The sequence below is a fragment of the Leuciscus leuciscus genome (assembly GCF_965113295.1).
Source record: "Leuciscus leuciscus genome assembly, chromosome: 6".
NCBI lineage: Eukaryota > Metazoa > Chordata > Actinopteri > Cypriniformes > Leuciscidae > Leuciscus > Leuciscus leuciscus.
The window spans coordinates 25,501,891-25,519,149 of NC_138730.1; the positions used below are offsets into that span (position 1 = coordinate 25,501,891).

Consider the following 17,259-nt stretch of genomic DNA (forward strand, 5'->3'; position numbering starts at 1 on the left):
GACAAAACACACTATTCCACATCCTTCCCAATGCTGTCCTTCAAACAAACATGCCAACTGAATGCTATGAAAACACAGGCCTATATCTGTGTCTATGTGCAAAAGAGCTATAAAGCAAAAGGACATTTTAAATCCCTACATTAAAAATGAAGATAATAATAAAGATAAAAACTCATGTGTGAGTTTGCTTCCGTGCATACGTCAGTATGTGACTGGAAGCTCGCGCTCCAGACTGCCATGACCGATCGTTTTACTTCATAAGACCTCAGAGTATCGTCAGGAGCTACGGGTATTAATATCGTTTTGTCTGTATATGTTTTTTTGGACTAAAAGTGATGGTGGTGGCCATTGACTTGTATTATAATAAAAGAGGACTACGGCATTTCTACTGAAGAAAAAAAGACCCCAACATATTGGATGGCCTGAGGGTGAATAAATTAACAGCAAATGTAAATTTTTTGGGTGAACTATCCCTTTAATATGGCAGAAAAGCATCTGCACAGAAAATTTGAAAATAATTATGTGGTGTTTTCCCATGTCTTATTCAGTGTGAGAGAGATTTCATGTGATTTCATTGAAATCCACCAACACTGTCCTCAATGAAACGTTGCACAAAGTCAAACTATGGCAGAAGTTCTCCCTCTATTTTTTCCCCTCTTTTTCTTTTCCTGGCCTCAGTTTTACTGCTTGTTGAAGTGAACCATGGCTTGGCATTTGTACAGTCTCCGCCTGTTCCTCCTCCCCTGTTTCACAGACTCTTCTGATACTGTCTCCAGGCAGCTATAAACTATCCACTCACTACAATTCTCAGAAAGAGAAGGCCCCTTGAATTTTCCCCCGGCTCCTTACCCTGAACTTTCTTTCACAGAATTAGTAGAGGGCTAGTTAAGGCCTCCGATCTGAGTCCGTATTAAAGAATCTTTCCCATGGTGCTTTGGCCTATGTTCAAATTGTTACTTGACTGTACAGCATGCTTTATCAGCACATTATATAGTGCTGCACGATTAATTGAAATTGAACCGAAATCGCGATTTGGCTTAGTGTGATTATATTTATATGTATTTTTTTCCCGATTTTTAATTCAATGAATATATGCACAGCATGTTGGTGAAGCACAGCTCTGTGGTCAGTAGTAAATGCTGCTCCATCTCTGCAAGTACTGTGAGTTTGAGTCACTTATGACGTGAATTTGAAAAAGCAACATGCGTGAAATATCTTCCCAAACTTGTAATGCGACGCGTTCATAAACCTGTTGTCCAACAAAATACGACTCCAGACTCTCTTCATAACGTCAGTTGAGTGTTTGAAATAACTTCCTTTTGTGAGTTGATTTAGCTTATCGTAGAATGAGGCACACACACAAGTTATCATTTTATAGTACTATACAGTGATACAGGCATTGCATTTTAAATATACTTTATTATAATGAAAATACCCGAGAAGGCTTGAAGAACTCAAATACACCATATATTGTGGCAGTCGTGTGTTTATTGGCTGCGTTTAATTCCACTTTTGGGATTAATGGCACCCTAAGTAAGCACTTGCGGTCTTCCTACGAGCCCGCACTTTCGTGACGCAACGTCGTTTTCGGAGCTCACGTCAGCTCTAGTACTCAAATTTTTATTTTTAATAATGGAAGTGTTATTACAATAGTAATATTTCTTATTTTGTTTAATATTTTTATTTAGCAACAATAATAATCATCATAATAATAATTATTAGTCATATTAATCTAAATGTTGGACCAAATTCTGCAGCCCTACAAACAAGCACAACAATCTGGCTGTTTGCATTTTAAATTGTGCATCGCAAATTTAACCAGAAAAATTGCAATTAAATTTCCCCCCCAATCATGCAGCCCTAACATTATGCATTTTATTGTGTCTAAATTCCAGAAAGATCCTCAGTTTGCACTAGGTCATACTCTGATTGCAATTTTTTTATTTATTAAACGTGAAGCCCTAACTGAGAGTAAAAAGTTGCGAATGATGCCCACTAGGGGTGCACAATATTACATTTCTGGCTGATACCAATAAGCTGATAATAATTTTCATAATCAGTAAAAGGCCGATATTAAAATTATATAATATTTTGTCAGAATTCAAATAAAACGCTGAAAACTAAAACCAATCATTTAAATTCTACAAGTGAATTTAGGCGTTACAACATTATAATGTGCAGTATAATTCATTTTAGGTTTTGCTAAAGATTACTTTTAACTATGTAATTATATCAGTGTTTTAAAGATTAACTTTAAGTGCATTAATCTAAGATGACAAATGGTTCTTTCAAAAACATAAAATCTTACCGACCTCAAACCTTTGAACAGTAGTGTACATGTGATATATTTGTGATATTTTAGTCTATCAAAATCTTTTCTTCCTTTCTTCCTTTTATGCTGCACTCTGTCTGTGCAGTGTGCAGAAATCCTGTCAGGCCTGAAGCCGATTTTGCTCAACAAAAAGAAACTTGAGCTTTATAAGACTGTCTAATGTAGTTGCAGCTTTGGTGTGTTGTGTTTCTTAATACCGTTTGCACTGCATTAAGATTAAAACATGTCGAGAGGTTTAGAGCTCCAGTGAAAGGAAATGGGCAAGGCCTTTGGTTAGCTATGAATGAGGTGCCCAGATTACTGAATGCGGGTGAAAGTTGTCTTACATAATCATATTCACTGAGTACAAAGACATCATTTTCCATTTGTAGAGCATGGCCGAATCTAAGTTAATGAAGAGCACATCAGAGCACAAGTCAACCAAAAAACCACACACACAAACAATTGCAAACTAGTCGAGCACTTCGGCCTACCAAAATGTAGGCTGTTAAATTAAACTCAGCAAGCATAAAAATGATAAACAACAGAAGAAAAGTTGCCTACTTTTGTTAGACAACCATTTATACATGGATAAGATCATTTTTGCCTCGACAGTGCAGCCGTGAAGAAGTGACAGCTGAATAAAGTAATCATAGCATTAGTTGTTGCAGTTGTTTTTTCCCAGGGCACGTTCAGTTGCAGGCCAGCCAGATTGCAGACTACCAAGACGACTATAATTGGGTAATGATTAGTTGGTTCTCTCTCCAAAAACCAACAATGACTTCAGGGCCACAGCTGTTTTTCCTAAAAGCTGTATTTTGCACAAAAACCCCTGCTGCGGGTTTGACTATTTGTGCCAGTGAGTTTGCAGCTATAGTTTAGTTTGTTTATTAGTATAGGAATATAATCAGTATTTTGTGTTTTGTTATGGATGACCACACAAGCACAAGCAGCCATTTTGTAAATGACAAATAAGAGTGTCCAAGATATAAAAGGAAACTGCTTTTAAATTTTTGGTTGTTGTTTAAAGGACATCATGCGCGAAGTTCTTAGCAACGTAATCTTTGTATTCATGTTGGTTTTATGTGGTTTTGAGAAACATTTTTGCCCTGCCATTAAAAAGGTCAAATTATCTGAGACAATTGATCTTGACGCACCTTAACAGTCGAGGGGGTCTGCATCATTTCCTGGTTTTTTGTTGTTGTTGTTTTTTTTTTCTCAGCGTGTTATGCATGAGTGTGTTAAGCAGTGGAGCGGTTTTATTAAATTCTAAGAAATAATAAACAAATATAATATTAAACTACTTTTCATAAATTTCATTCTTTTAAAGAAAAACATTACATTTAATAAAATAAAAATAAATCATAATGAGACAAGGACATTTTTATTACTTGTATTACTACATTTTTGCTTAGTTAAAGCCTCTTGGACATTTTGGAGGATACGCAAAAAATTTACCTAATTTAAATTTAGAAATTAAAAACTTGGTCATCAGAAGAAGTGATAGGTCTGGGGGAAAAAAAAAATGCTGTCATTTTAGACAAAAAGTATTGTAAGTAAAGACATTTGCTAAATTATATGTGTGCAAAATAGTAAATATCATTGCTAATATTTGTAAAACAGCCATTTGTCTTCAGGAGTAAATTGTCTTTGACAAAGAAATCTCAGCCTAAAGTTGAAAATGAAAAATATTAATTTAGTTGTTCTTCAGGGGCTGTATTACAGAAACATCCTAACTTAGAATCTCATTCTATCTGTTTAGTAACCATGGTAACTTGTCTTAGGAAATAAAAATCATAATTCAAAAATTAAGTTAGGAAGTCTCTGTAATGCATCCCTAGGATATAGATATAATATGGATTAAGGATAGGACATGGATTCATGTTGAGGTAACTGTGTGAGATGAGGAAAGATTGAGGGCGGCAGAGGCAGGATTCGTGTCCGTAAGAGGGAAAAGCGAGCAGAGTTCCATGTTTAACGTGCAGTGGAAAAGTGGAATGTGCTGACATGGCACTTCGTCTGAACTCCAAAATTAATAATCAGACGTGGTTTAGCCTTGCACTGCCAGGAGGCGAAGGCAGCCAAGCTCTGGCCTCTTTGTGGTGGGCCTGAAAAGGAGGGTCTGGCACACGGCCAGTGGGGTTTTGCTTGTTCAGGATTTTTGATTAAATAGTTTATTGTGCTCCACTCACGCAAAGGGCCAAGGCAGCGCTCGCTCCAGAAGGGGTGGATAAGACAGAAGGAAACGGAGGGCTTTTTTCACCAGCTTAAAGCTTTTGTATGATAAAGAAATTTTTTTCTTTGTTTTCTTCGGTGTAACTCCATCCATTTGTTTTTTTTTAAATACAATATTTCACTATTTAATTTTGAAATGTGTTCTAATGTCTACTTAATGTTATTCTAAAAGTTTTTTAATGAATTCAAGAGGGTTTTTTAACCAATAGAACAAGCAAGGAAGGAAGCACAATATAAAAACCACATGCAATTATACATCCCACAGTCATCACACCCCTAAGACAGAAGAGGAGCGGGAGACGTGGCCTGTGTTGAGTTTAGCACAGGCTCTGAAGTCTGAGGTGCAAAAATACACAGATTTTATAGAATAGCCTTCTCATTATATCACATCAACAGCCTTCTCCGCTAGACAGTTGCTGCTTTTGGCAGCTTTAGTATTCCACGAAGGACTGCACATTTAGCGCTATATTTAAAAAAGGTAACAGGCAAGTCAAAGTCAAATTTAAAACATTGGCCTCGGGATACTGAGTCACAACAGTAGGTAGAGAAGGCTGTAATCTTGCACACCACAATTCAAAAATGAGAAAGAAGAGTGCCAGAGTAAATGCTGGTGTTAAGGCACATTTTTCTTAGGATTTGGTTTTTACAGTATTTATGGCATTAATTTTATTTATAAAAAAGGAAACCTTCAAATGTGATCCCATGGGTCCATGGTATGATGCTTTTCTTTGTCTGGATCTATTTAAAAAAAAAACCCATTAAAATACAATTCATTCATACAGTAAATTGAATACACATTATAATTCACTCTGATCATTTTTCTTTTGGGGTATAAAAACGAAATATAGAAAATATAAATAAAGAGAAAACCACCATATGAAAAGAAAACCATATTAAAAAGCATAATCTTGGATTATTTCTTAGTGGAAAAACCCTTCTTATTAATATTTTTTTTAAAAACAATTGTCCTTCAAATCAAAGTCATATGGTGCAACCAAGCTAAAAAACAAACAAAAAAAACATGCAACGGGAAATGATATCATAGAGTGGAACCCTGCGACCACTGTATGACAGTCACCAAGCCTCTTAAAATAAAAATCAGCTAATTTGAGATTTTTGTGACATTTAAGGTTGTAAAGTGTCATGTGGTCTGGTGTGACTTCCCAAAAACGTAATATATTTATGAGTTAATAATCTAATAAAAAAAAAAATTTGTTACCTTGAAAAATATATTAAGAATGTGAATTATAATGAATAAGATGTGTGCACTCACATGCATTCAAGGTGTAAGGAAAATGTTATTACTTTTTACTTAATGGTTACACCACATGACAGTTGAGTGATTAAATGTCAACTTTTGTTGAAAATGGTATAAAGAACTTTGTGCTTGGCTTTCTTAAAAAAAAAAAAAGTATATATATATATATATATTTGTCATTGACCCCTCTACAAAATGTTCAGTAAGTGATATCATTTAGTTGTTGGTTTTGATGTTCATTAAATAAGCTGCTTCTTATTTTCAGCTGTTGTTTGGAAGCACATAAGCAGAAGTTTGATTTGAAATTCTCCTCTTTCTCTGCCGTTTCAGTTGCTCCAGTCCTGGACTTGACCAAACAGTTCACACACCTAGAAACTGCTCCCCCAAATCTTATTAAGTTGGTTGAAGCAATTGAGCAGACAGGTAATACTTCTGTGTCATTGAATGTCATGTAAAGGGCTTTATTGTTTGTGGTTTGTTCGTTAGAGAACCTGACACATGATATTTCAAATCCAGAGCGAGCAGGAGTCCTGCAGAGCGCCTCCAACCACAAGAAAGAACGAAAATAAAAAGTTACCTTGGATTTCTTTTTTTAAAAATTGATTGTATTTTCTATAGATATTTCCACATTGAAAATAACATTGGAAGCAGAAGTGTGAAAAAAATTTCTTATTGTACCATATGGCAGTTATTACCACCCAGATTTCCTCTTTCGCTGTGAGCCGTCCCTCTCTTTCTCCCCTTGAGCGAGAGACTGAGTGACGCTCGGACTGTCTGGCTTGACTGAAGCCGTCTTCTCACTTCTTCACAGACTAAAACAGAGTTCAGGGATTCAGCTGGGCTGTTTTCCCAGTTCTCCCGATAGCATGACTGGATATATTTATATCTCTGGGCTTTTACATTTAATGTTTAGATGTGACTGCTTCTCTAATCCAAGCTGGCATGGAAGATCTATTTTTGAGAGATGAACTAATGCCTCGATTTTCTGCTAGGTCTGGACTCTATGACACTTTACAGGACATCCACCGCTTCAGCCTCTGACAGTCAACGACAGAGCCTCGCTGGTAAGTTAAATCCGCTGTTCTCATCTTTTGACTCTCTTCTCTTTCGCAGATGTGGAAAAGTTTTATTCACATACTTGGAAACACACACAGCGGCAGGGCTTAAGGATTTTGATTGCTTTAGTTTTTTTGCGTGTTATTCTGTAAGTCTTTCTGTTTGTCTCATTTTAGTGTCGATGTTAGCCTGTGTACATTGTTTAAATATTTTCTCTATTTAACTAGGTTGTTTAATGATAACATTGTTTTTCAGCTGTAACAACGCCTTTTACATTTTAAATGTAACATTTTAATTAAATTATTACATTGGAAAAAAACATTGCATTAAATAATAAAACTACAAAATATTACTATTTTTGCTAGGGATCTAGTGATAATTATCCATCCATCCATCTACCTTTAATACATTTATTTATTTAATAAATATTATATAATGTATTGTATAATTATAAATATTATATAAGTATAATATTTGCTTGTACTACTACTAATTAGTAAAAAAAAAAATATATATATATATATTTATAGGTCATTTTACAGTTTCTTTGTTTTTATTTTTTAATCCTAAAATGTTATTTCCAGGTTTAAATTAGATTTTGAAAGTCTCAGGCTTTTGAACGCCACTATATATACACCATATAAACATAATCACAAAAGTGTGATAACCAGGAGTGATACGGCAAAATAAAATGCTGTTAAGGGAAGGATAAAATTGCCCAGCAATTAGCTACTTGGTTACCATAAGTAACAACATATTTATGTAACTCTGTGTAACTCTAAAGTGTTTGAAAGGGATGTATTGGATTAGATCTAGTGGATTAGTGTGTGGATCATGATGTGACCGGTCATTTGTCTTGTGCAGAGCTGCAGGAGTTGGACGTGGGACAGTGGGACATTCATGCACTCTCGGAGGCTCTTATTCGGTACCTGCAGGAACTTCCTGCCCCCATCATCCCGCCCTCTGTTTATACAGACCTTCAGGCAGCAGTGAAACTAGAATCAGGTATGTGCCACTTTTCACTTATCCGTGCAGGACGAAAGAGCACCGTGTATAGAAAGTAACAGAATTATATGAACTCAGCGAACAAACAGCTCAAATGTGCTGAGTGTCTGCCCTGTCTTTGCCTGCGCGTCTGATGGCGCATGTGCTCACGGTGATGTCATTCATGAATAGACGTTCCCTCCGTGAGGCGACGAGAGCAGCTGTGGGAGGCACTGGGGAAACCTGAAGTTCCACTGCAGAATATCCTGACGCTGCATTATTTGCTCAGACACCTGGAGAAGGTCTGCAAGTGCACGGAGCACAACGGCCTCGACATTCACACCCTCAGCCAAATCTTTGGCCCTCTGCTGATCAGGGGCCCTGTGAGCGGGTGAGCGTGATGTTTCTATTGGCTGGAGACAAACTCTGGAAATGTGTTGCTAAAAATTTGCACATGTGCAAACTATCTCCATTTCTATTCGCTTGATTTTCAGGTCGGAGGAAGATGAGGGGTTTCCTGCGGTTGCAGTTGAGAGACTTCTTTTGGAGAGAATTTGGGAACAAGAGCCGACCCCTCCCGGTAAGTTACCTATTGTATATAATAGTAATGCTTTTGAGGTGTTTTCACACCTGAAAGTCCACACCAAGGTCTGAACCAAAGTTCATGTTTTGATAGATTTTATACATTCGGTAAGTTTTGGTTTGGTTTCACATTGCAATTATGCAAGCGCACTAAAGAACTCTGATTATTTATAACATGCCACTAATGCAGTATATTATAGACATAAGATTGAAATGTTCAGCTCTGGATGTGTGTGTGTGTACATATATATATATATATATATATATACACACACACACACGCACTAACGTTCAAAACTGTTGGGTCAGTAAGATTTTTTTCAAAGAAATTAATACTTTTATTTAGCAAGGATGCTTTAAATTGATCAAAAGTGACATTTATAATGTTACAAAATATTTTTATTTCAAATAAATTGTTTTTTAAACTATTCATCAAAGAATCATGAAAACAAAAAAAACAAGGTTTACACAAAAATTGAAAAACTGTTTTTAACATTGATGATATTAGGAAATGTTTCTTGAGCAGCATATTAGAATGATTTCTGAAGAATCATGTGACACTGAAGACTGGAGTAATGATGCTGAAGATTCAGCTTTGCCGTCACAAAAATGTAAAAAAGAAAGAAATCAAAAGAGCTTCGTCTTCCCTGTAGTTTAGACACAAACCCTACTCCTGAAGAGAAAACATCATGTCATTGCCGAATATCTAAGCTGGTAACTGAAAGGTTGCAGGGCTGTTCCCGGGGTGATCACCATTACGCCCTCGGGCAAGACAGGTGGCTCCAGAGACACTGTCCCTGTAATATGACATTGCACGTTTCTATGGTGACAATGCATGAAAGTCGTGAAAGCAAATGTTGCCCTCAGTCGTGTGGGGGAAAACAAAGATTCATTTATTTTTATCGTAAATATTTATCTTATTTGCCTTGTTTAATTAGCTCTCCCTCCTAAACCGCCCAAAGCCAAAGCCATGGCCTCATCTGTGACCAATGGAAACAACAGCTTACTGAGTGACGCTGAATGGTACTGGGGAGACATTTCCAGGTAAACCGCTGATATAATTACCTGGTAAGCTGTTATTAAGATCGTCACACATTTCTGTATATGACGAATCTTTGTTTGATGCACACGGATTTAGAGAGGAAGTGAATGAGAAGATGAGAGACACTCCTGATGGTACGTTCCTGGTGCGGGACGCTTCAAGCAAAGTGCAGGGAGAGTACACCTTGACCCTCAGGTGAGCGCTTCCTTAGGCCAAACTGCATTTTGTTTAATATCTAATAGGAGATGAATGCATTGCGTCGGTGTGCTGCTGTATCATTTGTTTACAATGCATGATTAAAAAGTGGAATGTCTAACAGGGACACAACATGATCAAAGCGTTGTGGTGTTTATTCCAGGAAAGGAGGAAATAACAAACTGATCAAGGTTTTTTACCGCGGGGGGAAGTATGGATTCTCAGAACCTCTTACTTTTTTCTCTGTGGTGGAGCTCATCAACCACTACCGACATGAGTCACTGACTCAGTACAACGCCAAGCTGGACACTCGCCTGCTCTTCCCCGTGTCTAAATATCAGCAGGTGCGATGCCTCCGCTCTTCACAATGCTCAAACTGATGCCGTCTTTTCACATTAATGGTATAATTTGCCCTAAAATTGACATTTCTGTCATTATTTACTTGCCTTCATAACGTACATAAGAATATTCTTATAGATCTTTTCCATACAATGGTTGTTCATAGCAACCACAAATTGTCAGTTTCCAAAAAAATCATACAAATACCTTAAAAGTGGTCCACATGATATTAGATTCACATTTAAATATTTTAGGGACACTGTTTTATTTAGCTTTCTGGCATGTAATACTAAATTTGTTATTAGAATTGATCTCCAACTTTAAAGGAGAACTCCGGTGAATTTTTAAGTTAATCTTGATCGTTTTACCTTTGTGAGTACTGTCTATAGAAAAAAAAAACGAACCGGATCGGTGCTTGCAACGCGGAGCTGTTACAGTTAATGCCCAGAGCTCCCATTCAGCTAAAACGGCAGTTATGGGGGCATTAACCTAAAGAGTGTCTTTGTGCCTCTTAACAGACACAAAATGCAATTAAAATGTCTGTCCAACATGAACAGGGCCCTTACATGACAACAAGATGCGTTTAGCAACTTAGCCATTGTTTAAACTCACCTAAATAGTGTTTTAGACGGCTAGCTGTAGTCTCGCGCTGAAGTCCCGTGGGAACTCAGTAGTAGCCGGAACACGACGCTCCTCCCACCTGCACTATGTGCGCGATTTTTTCCCCCCAAACCACTTCAGCGGAAATCCCGCCCTGCAGCTGATTTAATTGGTTTAGGTTACAGTGACGATTGACATGACCAATGAAAACCTTAGAATCAGCTGCAGGGCGGGATTTCCGCTGAAGTGGTTTGGGGGGGAAAAAATCACGCGCACTTTTTCCGGCTACAACTGAGTTCCCACGGGACTTCAGCGCGAGACTACAGCTAGCTGTCTAAAACACTATTAAGGTGAGTTTAAACAATGGCTAAGTTGCTAAACGCATCTTGTTGTCATGTAAGGGCCCTGTTCATGTTGGACAGACATTTTAATTGCATTTTGTGTCTGTTAAGAGGCACAAAGACACTCTTTAGGTTAATGCGCCCATAACTGCCGTTTTAGCTGAATGGGAGCTCTGGGCATTAACTGTAACAGCTCCGCGTTGCAAGCACCGATCCGGTTCGTTTTTTTTTCTATAGACGGTACTCACAAAGGTAAAACGATCAAGATTAACTTAAAAATTCACCGGAGTTCTCCTTTAAGAAAAGTTGTAAGACCCCTGCATGTTGTGCTGCATCTGGCTGTTTTGAACTCAGTAGTAGAGATGCACCAATACTACATTTATTTGCCGATACCGATAGCCGATTATTTAGAAACATATCTGCCGATACAGATTAGTTTGATTTTCTTAAGGAGAAAAAAAAAACTCTAATGCTGTGTAAACTATACAGGGAACCCCTTTCATTTGGGACATTATTATAACATTAGAGGCTAAAATTAACAACAGAGCCCAAACTATTATATTCAACAAAATATTCCATTTATTTTCAGATATAATTACACATAAATAAATCTGAAATGTTTGTATGCAACTCAGTTGCACATAAACACTTGCCTTCATGACAAATTTATTCAAACACACATATATAATTAACAGTAAATAAGCTCCTATATAGTGTTCTTTTTATAGCTAACTAACAAACTGTGAACATTGAATAACTTTTTTGAGGTACATTAAAGGGATAGTTCACTTTGAAATACATTTTTGGTATATTTTAGCTTACCTCAAGGGCATCCAAGATGTAGGTGTCTTTTTTTCCGCAGTAGTTTCAATTTTTATATTTTTAGGTCAAACCGTTCTTGTCTGTCAGTCATATAATGCAGGTCTATGGTCATTATCTCAAAACACAAGCACAGAGTCCAAATTAAAACAATTCCCCGTCGTCCAAATTAAACAATTCCCCATCGTAAGTACACATTGATGGCCTAAGACACGAAACAAGCGGTTTGTGTGAGAAAACGAACAGTATTTATATCGTTTTTACCTTTTATACGCAGCCATGTCGAAGTGATCTGATCTGACGTGTACGCAGACTGGTGCATAGATATATACACTAGATGTCGCCTTTAAGACATTCGTTCCAATGAACTGCCGTAGACAAGGCGACATCTAGTGTGTATATATCTATGCACCAGTCTGCGTACACGTCAGATCAGATCACTTCGACATGGCTGCGTAGGCCATCGTGTCTTAGGCCATCAATGTGTACTTACGATGGGGAATTGTTTAATTTGGACGATGACCATAGACCTGCATTATATGACTGACAGACAAGAACGGTTTGACCTAAAAATATAAAAATTGAAACTACTGCGGGAAAAAAGTCACCTACATCTTGGATGCCCTTGAGGTAAGCTAAAACATACCAAAAATTAATTTCAAAGTGAACTATCCCTTTAAGTGACATATTGTTTACAAGCTGTTTTATTGACTACTTTCCGCTGTTGAAACACTGATTAAGCAATTGCATGACACATGCTACATTTCGGTAAGTTGTACTGTATCTTTCAACATACCTTTTGGTGTTCATGCATGGTTTTTTTGTGCTATAACTTGTATTAAAGTGAAGGAAAAGGCTCGCACTCCGCGCTGCATGAACTGAAGCGCTACAGCGATCTGTCGCGCTACAAATAATGTCCTGTATATATAGTTCTGCACATCTCTTGTTAAAACCAACTTGAGGGGGGGGGAATAAGGCTTGTGAACACATTTTCTTGTGCTCTGCAGGATCAGGTGGTGAAAGAGGACAGTATTGAGGCGGTAGGAGAGCAGCTGAAGGTGTATCACGAGCAGTTTCAGGAGAAGAGTCGAGAATATGATGTACTGTATGAAGAATACACACGCACATCACAAGTAGGCCGCATTTCGTCTCTCCTTTAAATGCATTGGGATCTTATTAACTGAGTCACTAATAGAGATGGTCTGTTCAATCTCTCAGGAGCTGCAGATGAAGCGAACAGCCATAGAGGCCTTTAACGAGACCATCAAGATCTTTGAGGAGCAGTGTGAGACCCAGGAGCGCCTCAGCAGAGAGAACATTGAGAAGTTTCGCAGAGAAGGCAATGACAAGGAGATTGAGAGGTAGTCTTGTTTTTCATTAGACATCAGAGCACTATATCCATAGAATCCATAATTGCCTGGTGTAACTTTGAATTCGAGTCATGTTTTGGCTTCTATATCAGAGAGAAACTTTTTCACTGTCTAATCAGAATTCAGAGCAACTCTGAAAAGCTGAAGTCCAGAGTGACAGAGATTCATGACAGCAAGACGAAATTGGAACTGGACTTAAAGAGGCAAGCCACAGACAATCGAGAGATAGACAAGAGGATGAACAGCTTGAAACCAGACCTCATACAGCTGAGGAAGCTAAGGGACCAATACCTTGTGTAAGAACAGCCCCCATATATTTCTATTTTAATATATGTTAAAATGTCATTTATTCCTGTGATGGCAAAGCTGAATTTTCAGCAGCCATTACTCAGATGATCCTTTAGAAATCATACTTGTATGCTGATTTTTTTTTGATCAAGAAACATTTCTTATTATTATCAATGTTGAAAACAGTTGTGCTGCTTAATATAATTTTTTCAGGATTCTTTGATGAGTAGAAAGTTCAGAAGAACCATATTTATTTGAAGTAGAAATCTTTTGTTACATTATAAATGCCTTTACTGTCTCATTTGATCTATTTAATGTATCCTTAAATGTTTTTTGTGTATTTTCTATTTAATGAAATTTGTTGCAAAAATTCTTACTGACCCCAAAATATTTTCTTTCTTTTTTTCCATTGTTGAGTGAAGCCAGTAAAGAAAAGACAACGCAATTTAAAAACATTATTTTGCGGTACACAGGCATTATTGCAAGCTCACAATACAAAATACAAAATCTGTGATGCTGTAGATGCTGGTTATTTATTCACAGGTAACCGCTGGTGATGTTAACAATACTGATATTGTCTTTGCAGATGGTTGACTCAGAAAGGCACCAGGCAAAGGAAGATCAACGAATGGCTGGGTTTAATGAATGAATCAGAGGAGTAAGTTCTGTTCAGTCTGTTTTCAGAAGTGCAAATAGGATGTATGAAGCCAGGCCCAGGTACATTAGTCATTTTGGGATACCCATAGAACACCACTTTGACAATCTGGACATTAATTTAACATTAATTTTGGACATCACAGAGAATTTGGACATCTTAACACAGACAAATTATAAAAAGGTTAACATCATCATGAACTTGACTCAACATGTATATCATATCTGTAAGATTCCACTGTCAAGCATATGGCATAAAGGTTTTATTCAGAATTTTTTTTTTTTTTTTTTTTTTAATTTAGAGATTCTGTCAAATATTAAATTGAAAGATTTTACCTTGTAATTCTACAGAGATTTGAGTGGATTTATGTATTGTTTGCCTTTGTATGTTAAACCACAGTGGCTTTTTGGTGATGACATGGCATAAAGATTTTAAATAAACAACATGCAGGAACGTGAACTAAATTATCTTATTGCACAAAGCACATAAATGAAATAAAATCATGATAATTTGGATAGATAAATCAGATATTGTTAGTCATTATAGTCATAGTCATTATTCCACTTCTGACCTTTCAGCTTCTATTCTCTATTGGACGACGATGACGATCAAGCACATCACGACGAGTGCTCCTGGTACGTAGGGGACATCAAGCGCACACAGGCGGAGGATCTCCTGAGAGGCAAACGAGACGGCACCTTCCTCATCAGAGAGAGCCAGACCCAGAAAGGCTCCTACGCATGCTCTGTTGTGTGAGTTACTGAAGCAATGCACTATTCACCTCATCTAGATTCACATTTGCAACAGCTAGGGTTTGCTCCTTATTCAGATTCGGTTCCATTTTTAATTGAACAACTTTCGGTTCTATTAGTAGTTCTAAAATGTGTATTCTTCCACTACTTTATTCAGTGGCACCGCATCACCAAATCTATAGCGCAAAACATTCAGTTTGACTAGAAAACGAATGATTTTAATGAATCGGTTCTTATTTTAGTGAATCAGAAACATTCAGTTCATACAGTGTAGTCCGACTCGACTCCTGAAAAAAAAGACTCTTGTGATCCATTTCTTTAGTGAATCAAACATACGGCTTTCAACTAGCTGAGACTTATGACATGACAATATGCAGTTATTTGTCCGTAGTATTTAATTTTTTGTATTGCTGTTTAATATTATTGGATTAAATTTATGTAGTCTCTAAAAAGACTTTAAAGAATTTTGCATAAATTGTTCTGAATGGGTCCTTTAAAAAGTACTATACTTAGTTATTCAATTACATTAAAGCTATTGATTAAATTAAATATCTTAACAAAATACAGCCTAATGGGATTTTATTAAACTTCAAATGCTATTAATTAAATAAATGTGAGTGCTGCATGTTCAGAGTCTAAATGCAGTGTAGTTTCAGAGCAGTTTGCAATTAATAAATATAGCACATTTATGCCAAGCATTTGCTTATGATCTAATGTTGATGAATTATGATAATGTTTACGTAATGATGTAGATGGTTAAAACAGTGTATATTTGATCTTCCTCATCTTTTTGAACTAGCAGCTGGAAGTAGTAAATCATAGACATTTAAAAATAAGAGTCAATGTTTACTTCATGATGTAGATGGTTAAAATAGTGTATATTTTATCTCCCTCATCTTTTTGAACTAGCAGCTGGAAGTAGTAAATCATAGACATTTAAAAATAAGAGTCCTGGTGTATTTTGGGCTTGTTTATTATTTTCATTCACAATTTGTTTGGTATTTTAGTTACACAGTAAACTGTATCTAAAATTTAATTCAATAGAAACTCTTGTAGCTTCCCTCTGGGCCGCCTCGTCACAGGAAAGAAAGATTAAGAATGTTATTTAACACATTCAGTATATAGACATAGGCGAAGGGTGAATGCACTTCCCCTTAAAAAAAAGTTTTTTTTAGCAATAGCCATTTTGTGGCTTTTGGTTTGTACACTGTTGGATTATGAGATACAAACAGGTACAATTTTAAAACAGTTTAATCTTAAATCAATATATCTTATCCCCATAATTATTTATGTGGAGAAATGCTATGTAATAAGTGGTATGAATGACTGTATACCGTATCTCTTAAACGTCCGTTTAGTTTGAACTTGCTGCTGCAACTGCTCTCACCGCGAAAGCTCATCTGCCATTGTCAGGCGATCAGTGAACTGTGATTCCTGCTGCACTGTGCGACTGCAACTCATGCTGGATGAGCAAAGCATAAGTTTACAATGGTTTTTATTTTTATAAAATAGCAAAACGGCAGTGGAGATGTAATGTGAATGTTGCGGTGGGATATTCTTTGTTAATTTCACCCTTACGCTCCATCATGGCGATATCGCGAGACAGCTTTTCACTCGACGAGAAATCTAACAAGTGCTCCTAAAAAGTAATGTCTGGTGTCAGGTTTGCAGAGCATTTGACGTTTTGTATTTATTATCTTTGAACTCATTATGAAATTAGCATGATACATTTACCTGACATAATAAATTGTTACATTTGATTTTATTCCGACTGACTCTGAAATAGTTTTCCCTAGTAGATTAAACGGATTAGTATGTTCCCACAAGTTTTGCGTCAGATTAGTGATGACTAATATTTGGCATCAATTCAAGTGTACTTGGTTTGCAAAGACAAGAAGTGAATTTCCGTTTAGAACAGCAAATGCTGCTTGACCAATCTAAATTCGGGTGTGTCTTACCTCTGTTTTAATTTAATGTTACTTTAGATAAGTGTACGTAGGAAACCACGGCATGTCCAATCCAAAGCTATTATAAGACAAGTAATGTTGGTCAGCTTATATCTGTAATAGTGGCCATACCTCTACTGAAATAAATGTTTAAGTTAAATTCAAGTGTATGCAATTGCATGGGGGCTACACCAAAGTATCTTTGATTGTGGAAACGTGAATGTGACCGATCTCAGGCATATAGCAATTACCTCTGTTTGGTGATCAAAACTGATGAGCTTGTGTACGTGAGACCCGCGGTAAACAGAAGAAGTGAGGACCTCTGAGCAACATAGTTTCCTAATCTGGAACGGGTCAAATATACTTAGAGTTAAAAAATAATAATCAAACATTCGTTCACTTTTAATGATGCTCAGATATCCTTTTCATTTATGGAGTCAGATGAAATAACGAGGTAATACATATGAGAAAATGTATTTCATTTAA

At 36.7% G+C, this 17,259-nt stretch overlaps 1 protein-coding gene across 1 annotated transcript in view; it reads left to right on the forward strand.

Moving 5' to 3' along the window:
* Positions 1 to 17,259, forward strand: part of pik3r2 (phosphoinositide-3-kinase, regulatory subunit 2 (beta)) — a 32,576-nt gene that overhangs the window by 10,471 nt on the left and 4,846 nt on the right. The window contains exons 3-15 of the mRNA XM_082172000.1: positions 6,135 to 6,227; positions 6,797 to 6,868; positions 7,725 to 7,865; positions 8,037 to 8,235; positions 8,339 to 8,424; positions 9,365 to 9,470; positions 9,565 to 9,663; positions 9,827 to 10,007; positions 12,770 to 12,895; positions 12,981 to 13,123; positions 13,252 to 13,428; positions 14,007 to 14,078; positions 14,654 to 14,827. Coding sequence (XP_082028126.1) covers positions 6,135 to 6,227; positions 6,797 to 6,868; positions 7,725 to 7,865; positions 8,037 to 8,235; positions 8,339 to 8,424; positions 9,365 to 9,470; positions 9,565 to 9,663; positions 9,827 to 10,007; positions 12,770 to 12,895; positions 12,981 to 13,123; positions 13,252 to 13,428; positions 14,007 to 14,078; positions 14,654 to 14,827 — 1,669 coding nt within the window. The remainder of the gene's footprint in view (positions 1 to 6,134; positions 6,228 to 6,796; positions 6,869 to 7,724; positions 7,866 to 8,036; positions 8,236 to 8,338; positions 8,425 to 9,364; positions 9,471 to 9,564; positions 9,664 to 9,826; positions 10,008 to 12,769; positions 12,896 to 12,980; positions 13,124 to 13,251; positions 13,429 to 14,006; positions 14,079 to 14,653; positions 14,828 to 17,259) is intronic.